Below are 17,816 nucleotides of genomic sequence, written 5' to 3' on the forward strand. Positions count from 1 at the left end.
TTTTTTCTTTTTGGTTCTCTGATTGAGTGATATTTTCAACTCTGTCTTCTAATTCACTGATTTGATTCTCAGCTTCCCCTAATCTGCTGTGTATTCCTTCCAATGTGTTCTTTATTTGTATTATTCATTCTTTATCTCAGACTGTTCTTTTTTCATAGTTCCTATATCTTTTTTCATGCTGTTGAGCATTTTTGCCATCATTACTCTGAACTCTGATTCAGATAAATTTCTTGTCTCTGCTTCATTTATCTCTTCTTCTGGAGAATTCTCTGGTTCTTTCATTTGGGGGTTATTTCTTTGTCTCCTCATTTTGGTTGTCTTTCTGGGTTTGTGACTGAGTATTAGGTAAATACTCTCCACCTCTCGATCTCTAGTGCAGGACAGTGTTAAAAGCTGTTTCTGATGATTGGAACAGGCATAGACTCAAAGCCTCCAGAGATCACCTCTGCCTATAGACTAATAGGATTCTGACTTGACTTGCCCCCCAGGCAATCATCCTCAGGTGTGGCGAGAGTTTTTTCAACAGGGTGAGGCAGTTGCTATTTTTAGTCTCTTAAGTGGCCTCAGGGCAAGGTGTTTTCCAATAGGGCGTGTCGATTGTCTTCCTCCCAGGCAAGGCAGATGTCTATGTGGGAAAGATGTCCTCCACTGTGTGAGGGAATGGCTCAGCCCAGGAAACGTGGGGTGTCTGCCTTCTGAGCTCTATCCCCCAAGTCCCCAGTCTTGGCTTCTGCTCTCACAGCTCCAGTCCACTTCACCCTTCCTCTGCCAGAGCACAAGGTGGGTGGCTCCACAGGGAATTTTTGTGCATTGGCCCTTTAAGAGAGTTCCTGAACTTTCAGTTGCCACTCCCTGGCAGACAGCACCCCACTGCTTTTCACAGCTAGATGTTATGTGGCACCCTCTTCAGTTTGGTGCTCTCTGCTGGGGAGCCCAGCTTCGGGATTAGATCCCAGAGTTCTCAGTGGCACCCCCCCACACACACAGCTGAGATATCTCTCAGGGACTTCAGTTGTTGTCTGTGGTTGCCCGGCCAGCCCTTTTGTACCTCTGCCCCTCCTAGCAGTCTCTATGCCAGTGATGGCAAACATTTTGAGCTCGGCGTGTCAGCATTTTGAAAATCCCTAACTTAACTCTGGTGCCATGTCACATATAGAAATTTTTTGATATTTGCAACCATAGTAAAACTAAGACTTATATTTTTGATATTTATTTTATATATTTAAATGCCATTTAACAAAGAAAAATCAACCAAAAAAATGAGTTCGAGTGTTACCTCTGACACGCGTGTCATAGGTTCGCCATCGCTGGTCTAGATAGATAGAGCAGAAAGAGATTAGATAGATAGCAGATAGATAGATGATAGATTAGATAGATAGATAGATAGATAGATAGATAGATAGATAGGCAGGCATATAGAGGGAGAGGTTACTTGGTCCAAGGAAATGAGGAAGAGAAAAGCAGATAGGAGAAACATGATATTTTAGGCCATCTTAGATACCTCTGAAAAATATCTTTCTTTGAGGAAATGAAAGACCTTTGGTATAACTTCTCTTTGACAGTTACATCAAAGTGAATTGATGGGTCCACACCCAGTGAATGGTGTGTGCAAATGAAGAATTCAAGACAGCTGATGAGGATGCCTACAAGAAAAACCTTACTTGAGTAGTGTTAAAAAGACCCTGTCTCCACTAAAAAAAATATATATATATATATATATAATTGATTTCAAAGAGGAAGGAAGAGGGAGAGAGAGACAGGCTGCCTCCTTCATGCCCCCCCCGCCCCCGCCCCCACTGGGGATCAAGCCTGCACCCGGGCCTGTGCCCTGATCGAGAATTGAGCCTTGACCTTCTGGTTCATAGTTTGATGCTCAACCACTGAGCAACCCCAGCCCTTCTGCAAACAAAATGGAGCAACAACTGAAAAATCTTTACTTTGTTTTTAGCCAGATGTAATAGTTCTGGGTACCCTTCTCAGTTTGGTGCTCTCTGCTGGGGGGCCCAGCTTCAGGATTAGATCCCAGAGTTCTCAGTAGCACCCCTCCCTGCACCACAGCTAAGATATCTCTCCAGGATTTCAGTTGCGGACTGTGGGTGAAGGGACAGCCCTTTCTCGCTTCTGCCCCTCCTACCAGTCTCTATGCTGTCTCCACTTTTGGTCCTCAGATATCAGAGTTCCCTCCTGCCGAGTTTTTTGTTGATTATTCAGGATGTTTTTCTGTATTTTACATGTAATACCAGTTTGTTCGTGGGAGCATGTCCATGCAGCATCCACTTACTCTGCTGCCATTTTTAATCTCTCTAAGATGTCTTTTTTTAAAATCTACACTAATAAAAGAGAAACATGGTAATTGGCGTACGACCGCTACCCTTCCCATTGGCTATTCAGGGAGATATGTAAATTAACTGACAGCCAAGATGGCGGCCGGAACCCCAGCCCTTCTGCAAACAAAATGGAGCAACAACTGAAAAATCTTTACTTTGTTTTTAGCCAGATGTAATAGTTACTATAATGTTTCTGTTATATGTATATATATATATATAGAGAGAGAGAGAGAGAGAGAGGGAGAGAGAGAGAGAGACTAAAAATTTCAGTTTATTGAAAAGTGTGGGCTTTTGTACACCGTCTTTTCACATTAAAATTTAAGAATATTTTTGACTGCTCTGCAGTGCCCTTTCTGCTTCAGTCCTGAGCCAGTCAGCTAACTGGTTATCTTTAGCTAGCTGACCGGACACCGGGCTGACCACAGCCTCACCATGGCCCAGAATTTGTGGCTTGTGTGTGGGTGAGACTGAAATGATGGCTGAAACACGACAAATGGAATTTAGCTTATGAAGAGCAGAGATTGATTTAAATGTAACTTTTCATTTAAATGCCAGATCTACTGCTTCGGATTCCACTTACAGATGTTCCCAAATTTGGAAGCAAGTGTGTGTGAGTGTTCAAGACAGGACTCCCCGGGCCCCGGGAGGCGGTGTGTTTAGGGTGCTGACCGTGGTGGATGCTGGGAGTGGCCTCCGGGGACAGCGAGGTGGTTACTGCAAGAGCCCCTGTTGGTGGAGGGAGACCTCAGGTCTCCCCATGTCCTCAGTATTGTTTTCTATTTTATCTTTCAAGCTTCTCATGAAAGATTTTGACATTTTTGTTACATTTTCAGACTTTAAACATACACAAGACATTATTTTGGTCAGTTCTTTATGAACAGGTATTTTGGCTCACGTTTGAAAAAATTACTAAAAGGCATTTTAGCTTCAGCTATCGTGCAAAATGCATAAAAATAACCTACACATGAAGGGAGTCCAGTAACAAGGAGGTAAACGGAACAAAAGCACATGCACCACCAATAGGAGGTAGGCACGCTGCCTGCTTAACTTCAGCCTCTCGTTTTAGTTGAGAATTAGCAGACCCTGTATGTCTGACTCGAATGAGCGCTAGCTGCTTCATGGCCAGCCAGCAGCGAGGCTCCCTGTGAGGGACACCCCCACACAGGCCCTGTGGGCCACAGGCAGTGTCGCCCGGCATTCCTTTCCCCTCCCTCCCTCCCCCCCAGACGTCCCAGCCTGGACCTCGGTGCTGGCCCGGCCCCAGCTGAGCTCCGCTGCTTTTCCTGGCCTTGGTCCTGATTGAGGATCTTCTCAATCAGCCCTAACTACTCCTGCCAACTTCCTAATCCCCTTCTGGGCTGATGGCTGTCTGTGCATCGAGGAGGATGAAACAAGGTGTGACAGGGAGGGAGCAGTCCAGGCCGGTGTGTATACGGTTATTTTAAGAGAGTGAGAGAGAGCCACACGGCATCTCCGTTCTCCACTGCGGTCCATGGGGCCACATAGACTCCTTCCTGACTGCCAGTCACGTGAGCAGGGTCCCCTCCCTCTGAGACTCATTCAAAATGATGGTGGGTGGGAGGCCTGGGGAAGAGAACACTGAGCTTAAAGCTCGCACCCAGACTCACTCCTAGCTCTCCAGGCACTGGCTCCACTCCGTTCCGGGAGGAGTGGCCTGCCTGCCAGCCCACGTTCAGAGCAGAGCCTTGAGAGGCTCCCTGGGCATGGCAGGGCGCTGGGCGGCGGGACAGACAGACATGCGTCTCAGACAGCGGGGAGCTCAGAGGAAGGGCAAGAGCAGGTAGATCCACGCCTCACAGCGTCGACACTTAGCAAGAGCCCTCTCCGGGAAAGCCTCCTGAGACCCCATCGTTTCTCACAGTTGGGTTGGGGGATATTTTCATATATTTTTTTGTAGAACCAAGAGGGCCAAGATTGTGACAGGCATAAGAGAGACATGGCTTAACAGGGAAAAAGTGCTAACTCTCGAGGTCAACGAGAGACAGCAATGCGACCAAAATGCGTGGACGGCGTTGAATGTTTGTCTTGGAAAGAGAGTGAAAATGATGTCATTTTAGTGTCATGTTCAGTTTGAACACCCCTTCTAACGCCCCTTCAGAAAACATAATGGGGGGGGGAGGGTTCCCCTGGTCCCTGCACAGCGCTGGGCACAAAGGAAGGCCCACGTTAAACAGAGTGGGAAGGGGAAGATGACAGGAAAGATGAGAAGACGGTAGGTAGCTTTGTGTTTGTGTTCAGTATGAACACCCCTTCTAACGCCCTTTCAGAAAATGTAACGGGGGTCCCCTAGTCCCCGTACAGCGCTGGGCACGAAGGAAGGCCCACGTTAAACAGAGCGGGAAGGGGAAGACGACAGGAAAGATGAGAAGACGGTAGGTAGCTTTGTGTTGTGAGCTTTATCAAATAGGAACCAAAACACGTGGTCGCAGTCTTCCAGGGCCTCCCATCAAACTTGGAATTCTGCTCAGACTGTGTCCTCCAGACCATGAGGCCTTGCGTGATCGTGTCCCCCCACCCCCTGACTTCACTTCTCGTACCTCTGACCCCTGGGTCAGGCTGCAGTCACAGTGACCTTGTTGTCGTTGTTCTAACACAGGGTGTTGCAGGTTCGCACCATTGCCGTCTGGGCTGCGCAGTGCTGAGCCAGGGGCCTCTCCTATGCATCCCGGGAGGGTTCACAGCACCGCCAGCCTCTACCCACCGGAGTTCAGTGACAGCACCTACCCCCACTCCAGTGTGACAACCAAAAATGTCCCCTGGTGGCAAAGTGGCCCCTGCTGGGGAACCACCGCCATGCCATTTCTCCTCAGGGTTTTGCCCCGGCCATTCCCTCTGCGGAGGCCCCCTTCCTGTGCCTGATTCTGTTTGCCATTCAGATCTCAGCATAAAAACATCACTCTCAGAAAGGGTGGCGCCCAGTGCAGAGCAGCCACTCAGTTGATCTTGGCCTTTTTAAATAAGCACTTTTACTCTCTAACATGTGTAAGCATGTGTGTCTATGCATGTGTGTGTCTATGCATGCATGTGTCTATGCCTGCGTGTGTGTGACCCGCCTTCCCCACTAGGACATCTGCTTCATGAGGTGCTGCCTTGGTATCATATATTCCCGTCCCTGGAACACAGCCTGACACACAGCACTAGCTCCCGTGAGCATCGCTGGGCGGGAAAAGAAAGCAGGTTGCCATTGCAGTGCGTGAACCCGGCGGATGTCTGCTGCTGTTGATAACACAATGAGGAGTGGAAGAGCCGGGCAGAGCCCCGTTTCTCTCTGTCAGGCCAATGTCAGACTCACAGAGGTGTGAGCACCTTTGCTGGGTACAAGTTTTTTAAAGGCAAAAGAATAGGAGCCACATTGGGATTATAAGAGAAAAACTGATTATCCTTCCAGAAATGGGAAAGTTGGAGTCAAAGCAGAGGAGAAGGTGGAGGGCAAGTGATTTCCATGTTACTTGCCCAAGAATAAGTGTAACCGGACGCTTCCTCTCCTTTCTGAGAGTCAGTCTTCTCTCCTGCACTGTCCTCGCATTCTCTCAAACTCTTGCATGAATGAAGCCGCCTACAGGGCTGGCGAAGGTCTTGAATTGGTCTTCCTGCATGTGCAGTCAGGGCTCTGCCATTCTCAAGAGGGACTATAGCTTCTCCTTAGAATGATGGCAAGAACCCCCTAGGGTTCTGGGGGTGCTGAGCACAACAGATAAGTGAGGTGGGGTAGAATGCAATGATTTTCTCTCTTACCATCATTTCCCATAATATATCTAAATATCAATGCCCTTAAAAATGACTATTTATACTAATAAGTTACCTCTTTCCAGTTCAAGGTCAGACCCAAAATTATGTATTTTAAACAAAGTGACTTTAAGCCCACGTGAAGGTATGTTAACGAAGCCTCGAGGTGCTCTGGGCACCAGGATTGATTTGGCCGCTCCCCAGCAGGGCGGGTTCTGGGTTTTCTCTCTCGGCGCTGCTGAGCAGCCTCCTGGGTTAACTCTAATTTGCTCACTGATATGTTCCTAGAGCCATTGCCTACTGCCTGTCAGTGCTCACTTTATCTTTATAAACCTTTCATAACAATGGTAAGGCTGCACCGGGTTACACTCAGAGCATGCTCCTGAGCTCTGGGCTGGCTATCTGCCCACGATGGCACCGCAGTGGAAGACCAGTGCCCTCCCAGCGCCCATGGCGCCACCCGTGACTCCAGGAGATTGAAGCCTTCCTCTAGTCAGTCTTCACCGCATGGAAAATAGTGAATATTATTGATAATATTAATCTCATTGGAAACATTCATGTTCCGATCATTGTAATCTAACATGAGCCGTGAAATCCTTAAGTCACGCCTCAGATATTCTGGTCAATATGTTAAAGAAGGAAAAGAAGAAAGCTCAGGATGCCCTCCACGCATCTGGCGCAGATAGAAACGAATCTAGACGCGCACAGAACTCGCCCCTCCCCGCAGGGAACCCGGAGGGCCCAAGGACATTGCCGCCCTCAGCTCCCACACAGGCCCAAGATGCCACCACTTTTGGGCACAGATCCAGTTTGCTCCAGAGAAAAACAGGTCGGTGATGTTTATTTATAAATATAGATTATAGAACCTGATATAGAATATCATAAATTGCACATCAAAATAACAAGTAGAAATAGTGTAAGCAATTATCACTTTATCATTACACTCATCATTGTAATTCTTACTTTTATTATTACTAATATTTGTTGTGGCTGATACCTTTCTCTTGAACACTTGGAAGAATCTGAAGTGTGGAATGTACTAGAACAAAGGTTTAAACGCTTCCCTTTCGACAACATCAGTTGACATTTTCTGTGTAAACATTTTCTGTGTAAATGTTTGTTGGGATGGTGCCCTGACATGCAAGGTTTCCTAAAGGATTTGACTTAGGAATAATTCGAGCCTGGTCTCACCCAGAAAGAGATTGTTTCGTTTATAAAGACAAAATTGAGAAGCCTGGGTATATAGATTGTGATATTATATCCCTTTATCGCCTTTTAAATTAAATTTATTGGAGTAACATTGGTTCACAACATACATAGTTTTCAGGGATGCAAGGTTATAATTTGACATCTGTGTACTCTACCACGTGCTCCCACCTGAAGTCTAGGTTCCGGCCGTTACCATATATTTGAACCCTTTTACCTTTTAATTCCAAATCTTCTTGCTTTGAATATTTTTTTTAGTAAAAGTGTAGGTAGGATAAATTCAAAGTCATAGAAAACCAAAAATGCTGTTTTAGCATTTATTGTAGTGGCTGTGGAGAGGAAGGGGCGTTACTCCTGTGACTGCTCCAGCTGGCACACCTGTACTCTATGATGGGTAACAGCAGGCTAGAAAAGTAAGCAGCCCTCTGGGCGGGTGAATTTATCCATTCATTCATCTCCTAGAGGCCCAATACACGATAGGGGCCATCGGGGGCAGGCCGGCTGGGCAAGGGGCCACAGGCGGTTGGCCAGCTGGCCCCACCCCTGATTGGGGTCAGGGTGCCCGCTCAGGGGTGGGGCCAGCCAGGGTGAGGGGCCATGGGCATTCCGGTTGTTCTGCTGTTTGTTCAATTTGCATATCACCCTTTTGTTATATAGGATTTGTTTATTCCTTTATTCCTTCAACACCTATTTATTGAGTACACACTTTTTTCTAGGTACTGTGCTAATTATTATTATTATAACTAAAGCATACATAGCCCTTGTATGTATCAGGGGCTATTCAAAGTTCTCTACCTGAATTAACTTGCTTAACCCTTACCTAAGTTCTTGTTTTACCCCATATTACAAACGAGGGTGCACATGGGCAAACACTGTCTCTGACCTCAGAACGCCTTGAACAATGAGCTACAAAGCATGCCGCTCTGTTACTGAGGGAGCACACACCAGGACTCGGGCTCCAGTTAACCCCAGAAAGATCCAAAAGGGACATGGGGGGGGGGAGTGTGGGGAAGGAATGTTGCAAGCAGAACAATCACTTGGGTAGTTTTCAGGGCCTTTGTGGGAGAAAGGAGCATTTTAGGAAGCGAGAGGCCAGGATGGTTGGCATTGTGGAGTGAGAGGCTGGGAAGAACAGATTGGCAGAGGACACCAAGTTTGCACATGCAATGAGAAGGCCGTTATCCTAGTCCAGTGCGAAGAATGGGATGAAGAGAGAGGTGGGGGATCATAAGCCTTTAGGAAGTGGAGTAAAAGGGCCTGGTGCCTTTATAAAGGATACTAGAGGCCTGATGCATGAAGATTCGTGCAAGAGTGGGCCTTCCTTCCCCTGGCTGCCGGCACCATCTTTGCTCCAGCTGGAGCCACCTTTCTGCCTTCCCACACTGCCCAGAACATCCACCCCACCCCTCACCACTCAGCGCCTGCATATGCAAATTAACCCACCATCTTTGTTGGGTTAATTTGCATACTCACTTCTGATTGGCTGGTGGGCATCATGAAGGTACGGCCAATATGTACCTTTCTTCTTTATTAGTGTAGATGTGTGTGTCTGGGAGTGGGTGGGTAGGGTGATATTAGCCCCCTGGTGTTTAGGGGGCTGGGGAGGCTCTCCATGGAGGTAGAGAAGTGGGCCTCTCAGCACTGTAGCGAGAGGCACTGTTGCCACAGGAACATCATCTTGGCGTGTCTGCCAACATGAAAGGTCCCAATGAGTTCCCACATAAGAACCCCAGGCTCATGAGGGAAGGAACTCTGTCTACTGGCCTTTTCCAAAGATGCACACCATGTGCTGTGCAGACATGGCCTCGGATGTCTCTGCCCAACCCCTCGCCGTGTGCACCAGGCCCTCTCTATTTCTGTTTTCTCTTGGCCACACCATCTCTCTTCTCATAATTCTCCTCCCCCACAGCAGCTCATAATCTCTCTCCTAACTCATAATTACAGTCAACTCTCAGTCACTCTTTTCTTCTCTCGATACTGCCATCGAGAAAGACTATAGTTTTGTTTGGAGAATGAGTTAAGTTTACTTGAATAGAAAATCACTGAAAAAATAATGGAAATTGTTTGTAAAGTCCAAGTACAAATGAGGTAAAAGAGTTTTGGCACAAAGCCTTGCAGTTGAAAGGGTTTTTGAGTTGTTTTAACTGTCACTGGATACAGTTCTAGCAATAACTTTGAGGAGGAGCAGGCTCACAAATGGGTTGATAATGATCTAAGCCGTGGAGGAGGGATTGCTGGGGGATTGATTTTATTTTTTGGCAAAACTACAGGTGGGATGAAAATTGCTGTGGATGAGCCCATGCCGCAAGGCAACAGGTAATGGGATAGCTTGTGGCAATGTTTAAGGTCCTCGGAGCTGATTCGGCTTTTATTAGAGCGTTATTTTATACAAGCAGCTTGTGTACTCTAAACCAGATTCAAAAACGCATTAACATGCTGCTTGGAAAGTATTTCTGCCTTATGTCGGTGTTGTCCGTTTCCATTCACCATCCCCGGGGCTGTCTTTAATGTGGAAAGCAAGTATGTTTGGCCATCTTGTACTCCGAGACCTTGTGAAATTGTCTCCCCTTTTTGGTGACCCCCTTCTTCCACTTACCCCCACTTTATGCTGAAAATGACTCCTTTCAAGCTTCTCCTGTTGAAAGAACGTGAAACCGAATTCACGGTTCCCTGGAGAATCCTGGTCATTGCGCAGCCGCTGCGGCGGCGGAGGAGGGGCGAGGCGAGGCGCTGGGCTTTTGTTGTTGTTTTGGAGGTTAAATGTCTGTTTTGGTTTTATTGAAATAATAGGAGGGGTTGTTCAGCTTTCCAGTTTGAAAGAGTCATATTGTTCTCTTTAAAATAGCAGGAGTTTTATAGTTTGTTTGGGTGCGAGTTTTTTGTTTGGGTTGGGTTTTTTTCTTTTTTAGTTTTTTGTTGTTTGGGGTTCGGTTTGTTTGGATTTTTTTTTTTTCCTGTTTCAGTTCTCTGACTGTAAGCTCCAAATAGTCACCTTGAGCCCTCAGTATTCTGCAGCCCCTCTTCCACCCCGCCCTTCAACTCTTTGAGATGGTAACAGAGCCCACTCATCACAGGTGATGTCACTGGCATTTTACTAGTAAAAGGTGAATTGAAAGCCAAAGCTACAGCTCCGGGCTTGTTTCTTTTACTCCAGGAGCGTTTATTCACTCTCCAGAGGACGTTCACAGAAGGCCCAAGGGCACAGCTGCAGGGGCTACCGAGGTGAACTGAGGAATGCTCTCTGGCTCTGCACCCTTACACTTCAGTAAAGGAGGCTGGCTCCGTACAAAGAGCAGAAATTAAAGCAGCAAGTGCTCTAAGCAGGGACTAGAAGTAGTGCTATGGGAATTCAGCGGAGAAGAGATGAATTTCAATAAGTAGATCGGGGAAAGCATTCCAGAGCCAGTGACATGGAAGTTAGGTTTGAAAAGATTGGCAGAATTGGGTATTCAAAGATGGAGGGAAGAAGGGTCTCAACATTCTAGGTTTAAAGAATGTTATGAACAAAGGTTTGGGAACAGGACACGGAAAAATGTGTAGAGTTGGCAGGGATATTTGTTTAGCTGAGGCCTTGGAGATATACAGGAAGTCAGGAGAAATAAGGCTACAAAAAAGAGGGGGACATTGTTAGAACGGTTGCTTCAGGGAACGGGAGTTGAGGAATGGATGGGAACCCCCTTTTAACTCTATAACTCTATGCTTCGTATTGTTGTAATTGCCTGCATGTCTTTATTGGGTAAGTAGGGACACATTATGGAAACCCGTGAATGCCAGTCCAGGGAATTTTCTTCATTTGGTTGCAAGGAAACCACCGAAGCAGAACGGGCCTGGCGATGGCTGTGCTCTGGGAGGTGTTTCTGGAAGAAATCTTCAGGGTACATTGGAGACGAGTAACTGGCTCCTGGAGACTTGAGCAAATGGCTCAGGAAATACCATAATAGTCCAAGTTGGGAACGATGGAAACAGAAGAGGCGAGGAGCCCAGAGCAGTTCCCGTGGCATAAAGGGCGGCTCTGTTTCTCCTTCCTGGCTGTGGGTTCTCCTGGCGCTGAGGGTGCAGCTGCAGGCAGAGAGAGGGCGTGGGGCTCTCGGATGCTGTTTCGGACCTGGAGCCAGCTCCTTGGGTTTGCTTACTCTTGCTCAAAGGATTGCTCTCTAGACCAGAGCTACTGCTATCAAGGCTTAATATGCCCAACCCTCCACTAAGGTGAAAAGAAAAGCTCAAAGAGAACTTGATGGAGACAAAACTCACCCATAAAACAACCGGATGAAAAGAAAGATTACAGTTTCTAAGATCCCTCTCAGCTTGCTTTGTGTTAGGCCGCAGGCGCAATTGTCGCCTCCCGCATTTCAAAGCTCTCATGACCCATGCCACCCTCTTTTCTGGAACTGGCCACACTTTCATCTTTGCATTTTCCCATAAGCGCAGTTCAGGAGATGGTCAGTAAACGGACCGCTGCCTCCTCTGCAGCTCTGTGGCCAGTCTCACTTCTGAAGAGCACAGTACTGACCAGTTAGCCAAGCTTCACTCCCAGGGCTACCTCTTTGCATCCCTCCTATGTGAAGTGTCTATAGATTAGATGAAATGAATAAATGATATGTGAGAGAGAGAGAGAGAGAGAGAGAGAGTGAGAGAGAGAGAGAATGAGAGAACAGACCTCTGCTTTTAAGTCCAAAATCAAGGCTCACACCCATTTCTAAATATTTGTTTTATCTGGTTCTCTTTGTGATTCCAATGAGGTCTTTAAACTTAAAAAGTGAACAAATGGAAGTTGATGTGTTTTCTAAAAGACAGTGGCATTGCCTTCGCTGGAATTCAACTTCAGACATTTAGATTCAGCAGACATCCATGAGCACCCATGCGCCTTACCTACCTTGCTCTTTATCTATGTTTTTCTTTCTTTTTTTTTGTTTAAAGAGAGAGGAAGAGGTGTTGAGGAGGAGAGAGAGAGAGAGAGAGAGAGAGAGAGAGAAAGATCAATGTGAGAGAGACACATCAATTGGTTGCCTCCCGCACATGCCCTGACTGGGGCCAGGGATTAACCTGAAACCAAGGTGTGTATTCTTGACCTGGAATCAAACCTGCAACCCTTCAGGGCACAGACGGATGCTCTAACCACTGAGCCATGCCAGCTCTCTATCTATTTTGTAAGTCACCATCATGAGCACCTCAGGAATTTTTAACGTAGTGGGGAGATAGATAGATAAAGCTGTCTTTCGTGTAATGAATGCTCAAGAAAAGGGCCTGGATAGATGAAAGTTCCTGCAAAACCGTTGCCCATTCAGCCATCAATTCCAAACTCTTGGGGAAAACAGTAAGGACGGAGAAGACAGATTCCAAATGTGAGAGGATTCAGCGTAGAGTATCAAAGAGGCAAAAGGTCGCTTGGTAAAATGGACACCTATTCCCTATGGGCACTGAAATTGCGTGTTAAAATGCTTGCTTAGATATATAAAGGAAAACCATGAACCTGGAGCCCAAAGAAAAATCTGCTAGTGACAGTGAGGAAATGGAAGAGGAAGACATGGCCCAATAGAATGAACCTAAACGGGGACAAGGTTTCATGTATTGTGTTGTTTGCTTGTGTGTTTATTTCCGTCAGCATGAATAAGTTTTGTTCTAGAATCACAGAAGAAGGCAGAGAAGCTACATCCCCGTTCCCCCACCCTGTAACAGGAAGAATCGTATTGTGGGATAAGGCCCTATTTCTTACCTTGTCCTGAAGTTTAGAATGAAAGGCTACATTTTTATTTAGTTACGTCCATAAAGTAGATTGTATATTGTCTGCACAGGCAAATTAATTCTGCAAATAGGCGTGAGATCCTCAAACCTCCTTTCAAACATAGCTGGTGAGAGGCAGCCACGCAGGTGTGGTCGAGCACCCTTACCAAACAGTTAGGGAAGACCAACTGCCCAAAGCCATCCACTCGCATGGCACAGAACAGTGAATGAGGCTGGGAAGGGGATAGAGGGTCATGAATCTGAACACTGGGTCAGAACGCAGGGAACTTTATTTTATTAAACATTGCATTCACAAATTAATTCTTCAGTTGATTATTTTTAACTCAGGTTTCATTTTCATCTGTAAAGGGAGGTAGGGCTCCCTAGGAAGCACTGCCTGAGCTAAATGTTTATGAGGAAGGGCCCGGGACCACACCTGTGGAGTGAGAGCAGCGGTTGGCAGAGGGAGAAGCTGAGCTGTGCTGCGGCTGAAAGAGCCCGGGCCAGGGGACAGGGCCTCTCTCTCTCGTGACCATCAGTCATTAGATGTGGGCCCCCCCCTGGCAGGAGGCACGGCTCTCAATGAGGCAGTTTTTTCAGCTGAGAAAACCCCTAGATAGGGTTGACAACTGAGGAGTTCCTATTAATGTGCCCCAGCAGCTGGAGGAATGAGTGTTTCATTTTTTTCCTTAAATTTTATTTATCTCACCTCTTCCACCGACCTGTGGTCATCACCCATCTGCTCTCTGTGTCCATTAGCTTGTTTTTTGTTTGTTAGAATCCACGCATGAGAGAGATCATAGGATATTTCTCTTTCTCTTTCTGACTTATTTCACTTAGCATAATGCCCTCAAGGTCCATCCATGTTGTTACAAATGGCAAGATTTCATTCTGTTTTATGGCTGAGTAATATCCCACTGTGTCCGTGTGTCTGTGTTTGTATCACAATTTCTTTACCCATTTGTCCATCAGTGGGCACTCAGGTTATTTCCATGTCTCAGTTATTATAAGGAATGCTGCAATGAACAGGGGATGCATATCTCTTTCTGAGTTAGTGTTTGTTTTCATTGGATAAAGACCTACAAGTGGAATTGCTGGATCATTAGGCAGTTCTAGTTTCCATTTTTTGAGGAACCTGCTTCTCCTGCTTCCCACGGTAGCTGCACCGTTACATCCCCACCAACAGTGCACAGGGTTTCCTTTTTCTCGTCCTCACCAACACTTTTCATTTCTTCTCTTTTTAAATAATAGCCAGTCTGATAGAGGTGAGGTGATATTGCATGGTGATTTTGATTTGCATTTCCCGGATGACTAATAATGTTGAGCATCTTTTCATGTATCTGTTGGCCATCTGTATATTTTCTTTGGAAAATGTCTATTCAAATCTGCTCATTTTTCAGTTGGATTATTTTGATTTTTGTCATTGAGTTGTACAAGTACTTTATGTATTTTGGATATTAGCACTTCAGATATATGATTTGAAAACATTTTCTCACACTCAGTAGGCCGTCTTTTCACTTCATTGATGGTTTTCTTTGCTTTTTGGTTTGATGTAGTCCCACTGGTTTATTTCTGCTTCTGTTGCTTTTTGCTGTTGGTGTTAGATTCAATAAATCATTGCCCAGACCTATGTCTTGGAGCTTACTGCTTACATTTTCTTCTAGGAGTTCTATTATTTCAGGTCTTATGTTCAAGTCTTTATTCCATTCTGAGTTAGTTTTTTTTGTATGGTATAAAATAGTAGTTGGGTTTTATTTATTCTTATGTGGCTGCCCAGTTTTTCTAACTCCATTTATTGATATACTATCTTTCCCCCATTGTATATGCTTGGCCCCTTTGTTGTAAGTTAATTGACCACATGTGCATGGATTTATTTGGGGGCTTTCAATTCTGTTCCACTAATCTGTGTATCTATTTTTAATGCCTGTGCATTAATGTTTGTATTATAGTTTGAAACCAGGGAATGGGATGCCTCCAGATTTTTTCTTTTTTCTCAAGATTGCTTTGGCTACTTGGTTTTTTTTTTTTTCTGGTTTCATAAAAAAATTTCAGGATTATTCTATTTATTTAAAAAATGCATTAGAATATATTTCCATTTATCTGTGTCTTCTTCAATTTCTTTTACTAATGTTTTATAGAAATATACAGATCTTTCACCTCCTGGGCTAAATTTATTCCTAGGTTTGTTTTTGTTTTTTGTTGTTGTTGTTGTTTTTTTTTGAAGTTCTTGATTCTTGAAGGGGTATCTGGATGGCACATCACAGAATGTACCACACCTATTAAGTTTTCTACAACATCCAAAATATCAATGTAGTCCCAATTTAACTGATTATTTATATTTCTAGTCCATAATGTAACTATAGTAATATTAATATGACTCATAAAGCTGGACAAATATAGGAATTGTGTAATCACTAATTTTAGTATTGTTTTCATGACAAAATATATTCTGCATTTCTACTTGGAATCCCCAAAACACATGCCCTGTGCCTCTAGCAGCAGAGACAGCAAAGAAACAGTGGGTAGGTCTCTCTCTCTCTTTCTCTCTCTCTTTTTCTCTCTCTCTCTATCTCTCTATCTTTCTCTCTATCACACCACACACACACACACACACACACACACACACACACACACACAGATACATGTGCATACATGGGTACATGCACATATACACACAGAGTCTTGTCCAGACTTGGGCAATAGCATTACTCTTTCACCAGTTATGGATTTCCCCTATAGAACATGGCAAAGCTCCGTGCCATTCTAGACGAGGTGGAGAATGTGAGCATTCCATACCAGCGACTCTGGGAAAACTGAAGGTCTATCCGTAGCTGCAGGAGCAGAGACTACTGTTGATTCGTTTCATAAGCAGTCACTGAGGTCGAGCTGGTTAGCAGGCATTGTGCTGGGTGTTGTAGATTAGAAGGTGAAGGAGACCCAGGACCTGTTAGAGGGCTTACAATCTAGGAACAGTCAACCTTCTCTGGGTAGGTTTAGGAAAACTGAACGGAAGAGGTGGTACTTAAACAAAACCTTCAAAGACTATTCACATTTATGTCTGGGAGAGTGAATCGAAGCGGGAGGGAAAGGACAGCACAGTGCAGCCTGGGAAACTTCTCAAGCAAAAGCACAGAGGTGTGGGGCACAGGGTATGTTTGTGAGGTTTCAAGCACTTGGTCTGGCGGGATTGTGGAGGTATGGGGCACAAGTTTTTTGTAGAAAACTTAATAGGTTTGGTACATTCTGTTTGTGAGGTTTCAAGCACTTGGTCTGGCGGGATTGCAGGGTTTGTGTGGATACAATGGTGTTTAGCAAGAGATAAAGCTGAAGAGGGATCAGCTCATGAGAAGTTAAAAAGCCACGCTTTCAAGTTTAGAGCTGTATTTTCTTGGCAGTGGGGAGCCATTACAGCTTTGTAACTGGAGAGTAACATGGTCTGATTTCTGTTAAGGAAAGATCATGAGAGCAGCGTGCTGAGTCAATCGGAAGCTGGAGGGAAGGTGGGTGGGATGTTGTGTTAGTCTTCGAGGTAGGAAGTCCTAAAGGCTTGAATCAAACCAGCCACAGTAGGAAGTAGAAAGATGGGAAGTGAGTCAAAGGTTCGAGGAGGAAGGAGAACTGATCTGCCCTGAGTAGAATGGGGCTGAGATGGACAGTCCACGGTGACTCCTGGTTTCCGAGTGGATATGGTGCCATTTACCAAGGCAGGGAATACATGAAGAGGAGCAGGTTTGGAGGGAGAGTTTAATTATGGTCTGATTATGGGTATGGTGAGAATGAGTATGAGGTGGGAGTGTCTAAAGTAATAAATATATAGAGCTTTAGTGCTCAAGGCAAGAAGTTAATTAGAGAGATGGATCATGGACCTGTACCCAGGAGCGTGGATAAGGTGGCCCACAGAGACGGGTAGCAAGGATAGAGGAGGAAAGGACCAACAGGAGAGCACGTAGGATCCCCAGTACTGATGGAGGAGGCTGAAGCAGAAGAATCAGCGAAGGAAAAGTAGAAAAGGCAAAGAGGGTCGAGAGAGTGAGATCTCAGAAGCCAGGCAAGGGGTTGCATGTCAAGGGGGTGGGGTGGTTCACAGCATCGAATGGTGCAGTGTGGTTAATGGTCAGGTTAGATGAGAACTACAAAGTCTATTGGGTCTGGATGGTAAGTGATGAGCGACCTTTGCCAAAGCAATTTCAAAGAGTGCGGAGGCAGAAGGCGCCCTGGGCCAGGTTGAAGAGTAGGCGGTAAGGAAGTGAGACAGGCAGGAATGGTCACGCAGATAGATCACCGGAGGTAAAGGAATATTGAGGCCAGGCTTGTTAAATGGAGTCTCTCTGTGGATGTTGAAGTCATTTGGGATGTTGGCAACCCATGGAGTGGAAAATGAAACTGTGAGCCAGGAGCCCAAGTCCACTTAGAGTAGCTGGGAGGGTTGTTCCCTGGTTGGACCAACATATACCGAGTAGCCTTACATTTCAGCGACGGAAAGAGTGGGTAGCAGGACCACATGGCACAGATCTCAGTGGAGGAAAAGGTTTGGCCTTGGCATTAGAGAGCAGTGGCTCTGAAACTGTCTTGGTGACTCAGAGGCCAGCACTGTCTCTGCCCTGCTGGCGTCTACGTGCTTGGAGAACGAGCATCCTCCACTTGAGAGGCTCCAGACCGGCCGGCCGTTTCCCTGGAGGGGAAATGGGTCTCAGTGACGAAAAAGAGCTGACGTGGGGAGGGGGGGGTGTCCCGTGGTAACATGGCGCCTGTGGGAGGGTGAATTAGCCATGGAATGAGGGAGGCCAGCGGTGGAGGAGGGATGGGTGGGATGAC

At 45.9% G+C, this 17,816-nt stretch overlaps 1 protein-coding gene across 1 annotated transcript in view; it reads left to right on the top strand.

Moving 5' to 3' along the window:
- LOC102260699 (kinesin-like protein KIF6) overlaps nt 1–6,903 on the top strand; it is a gene marked incomplete at its 3' end in the record, with an annotated part of 212,356 nt that extends 205,453 nt beyond the window's left edge. Inside the window, exon 13 of the mRNA XM_005885745.2 lies at nt 6,688–6,903. Coding sequence (XP_005885807.1) covers nt 6,688–6,903 — 216 coding nt within the window. The remainder of the gene's footprint in view (nt 1–6,687) is intronic.
- Nucleotides 6,904–17,816: the final 10,913 nt, after the last annotated feature.

The sequence above is a fragment of the Myotis brandtii genome, unplaced genomic scaffold (genome assembly GCF_000412655.1).
Source record: "Myotis brandtii unplaced genomic scaffold, ASM41265v1 scaffold924, whole genome shotgun sequence".
Lineage (NCBI taxonomy): Eukaryota > Metazoa > Chordata > Mammalia > Chiroptera > Vespertilionidae > Myotis > Myotis brandtii.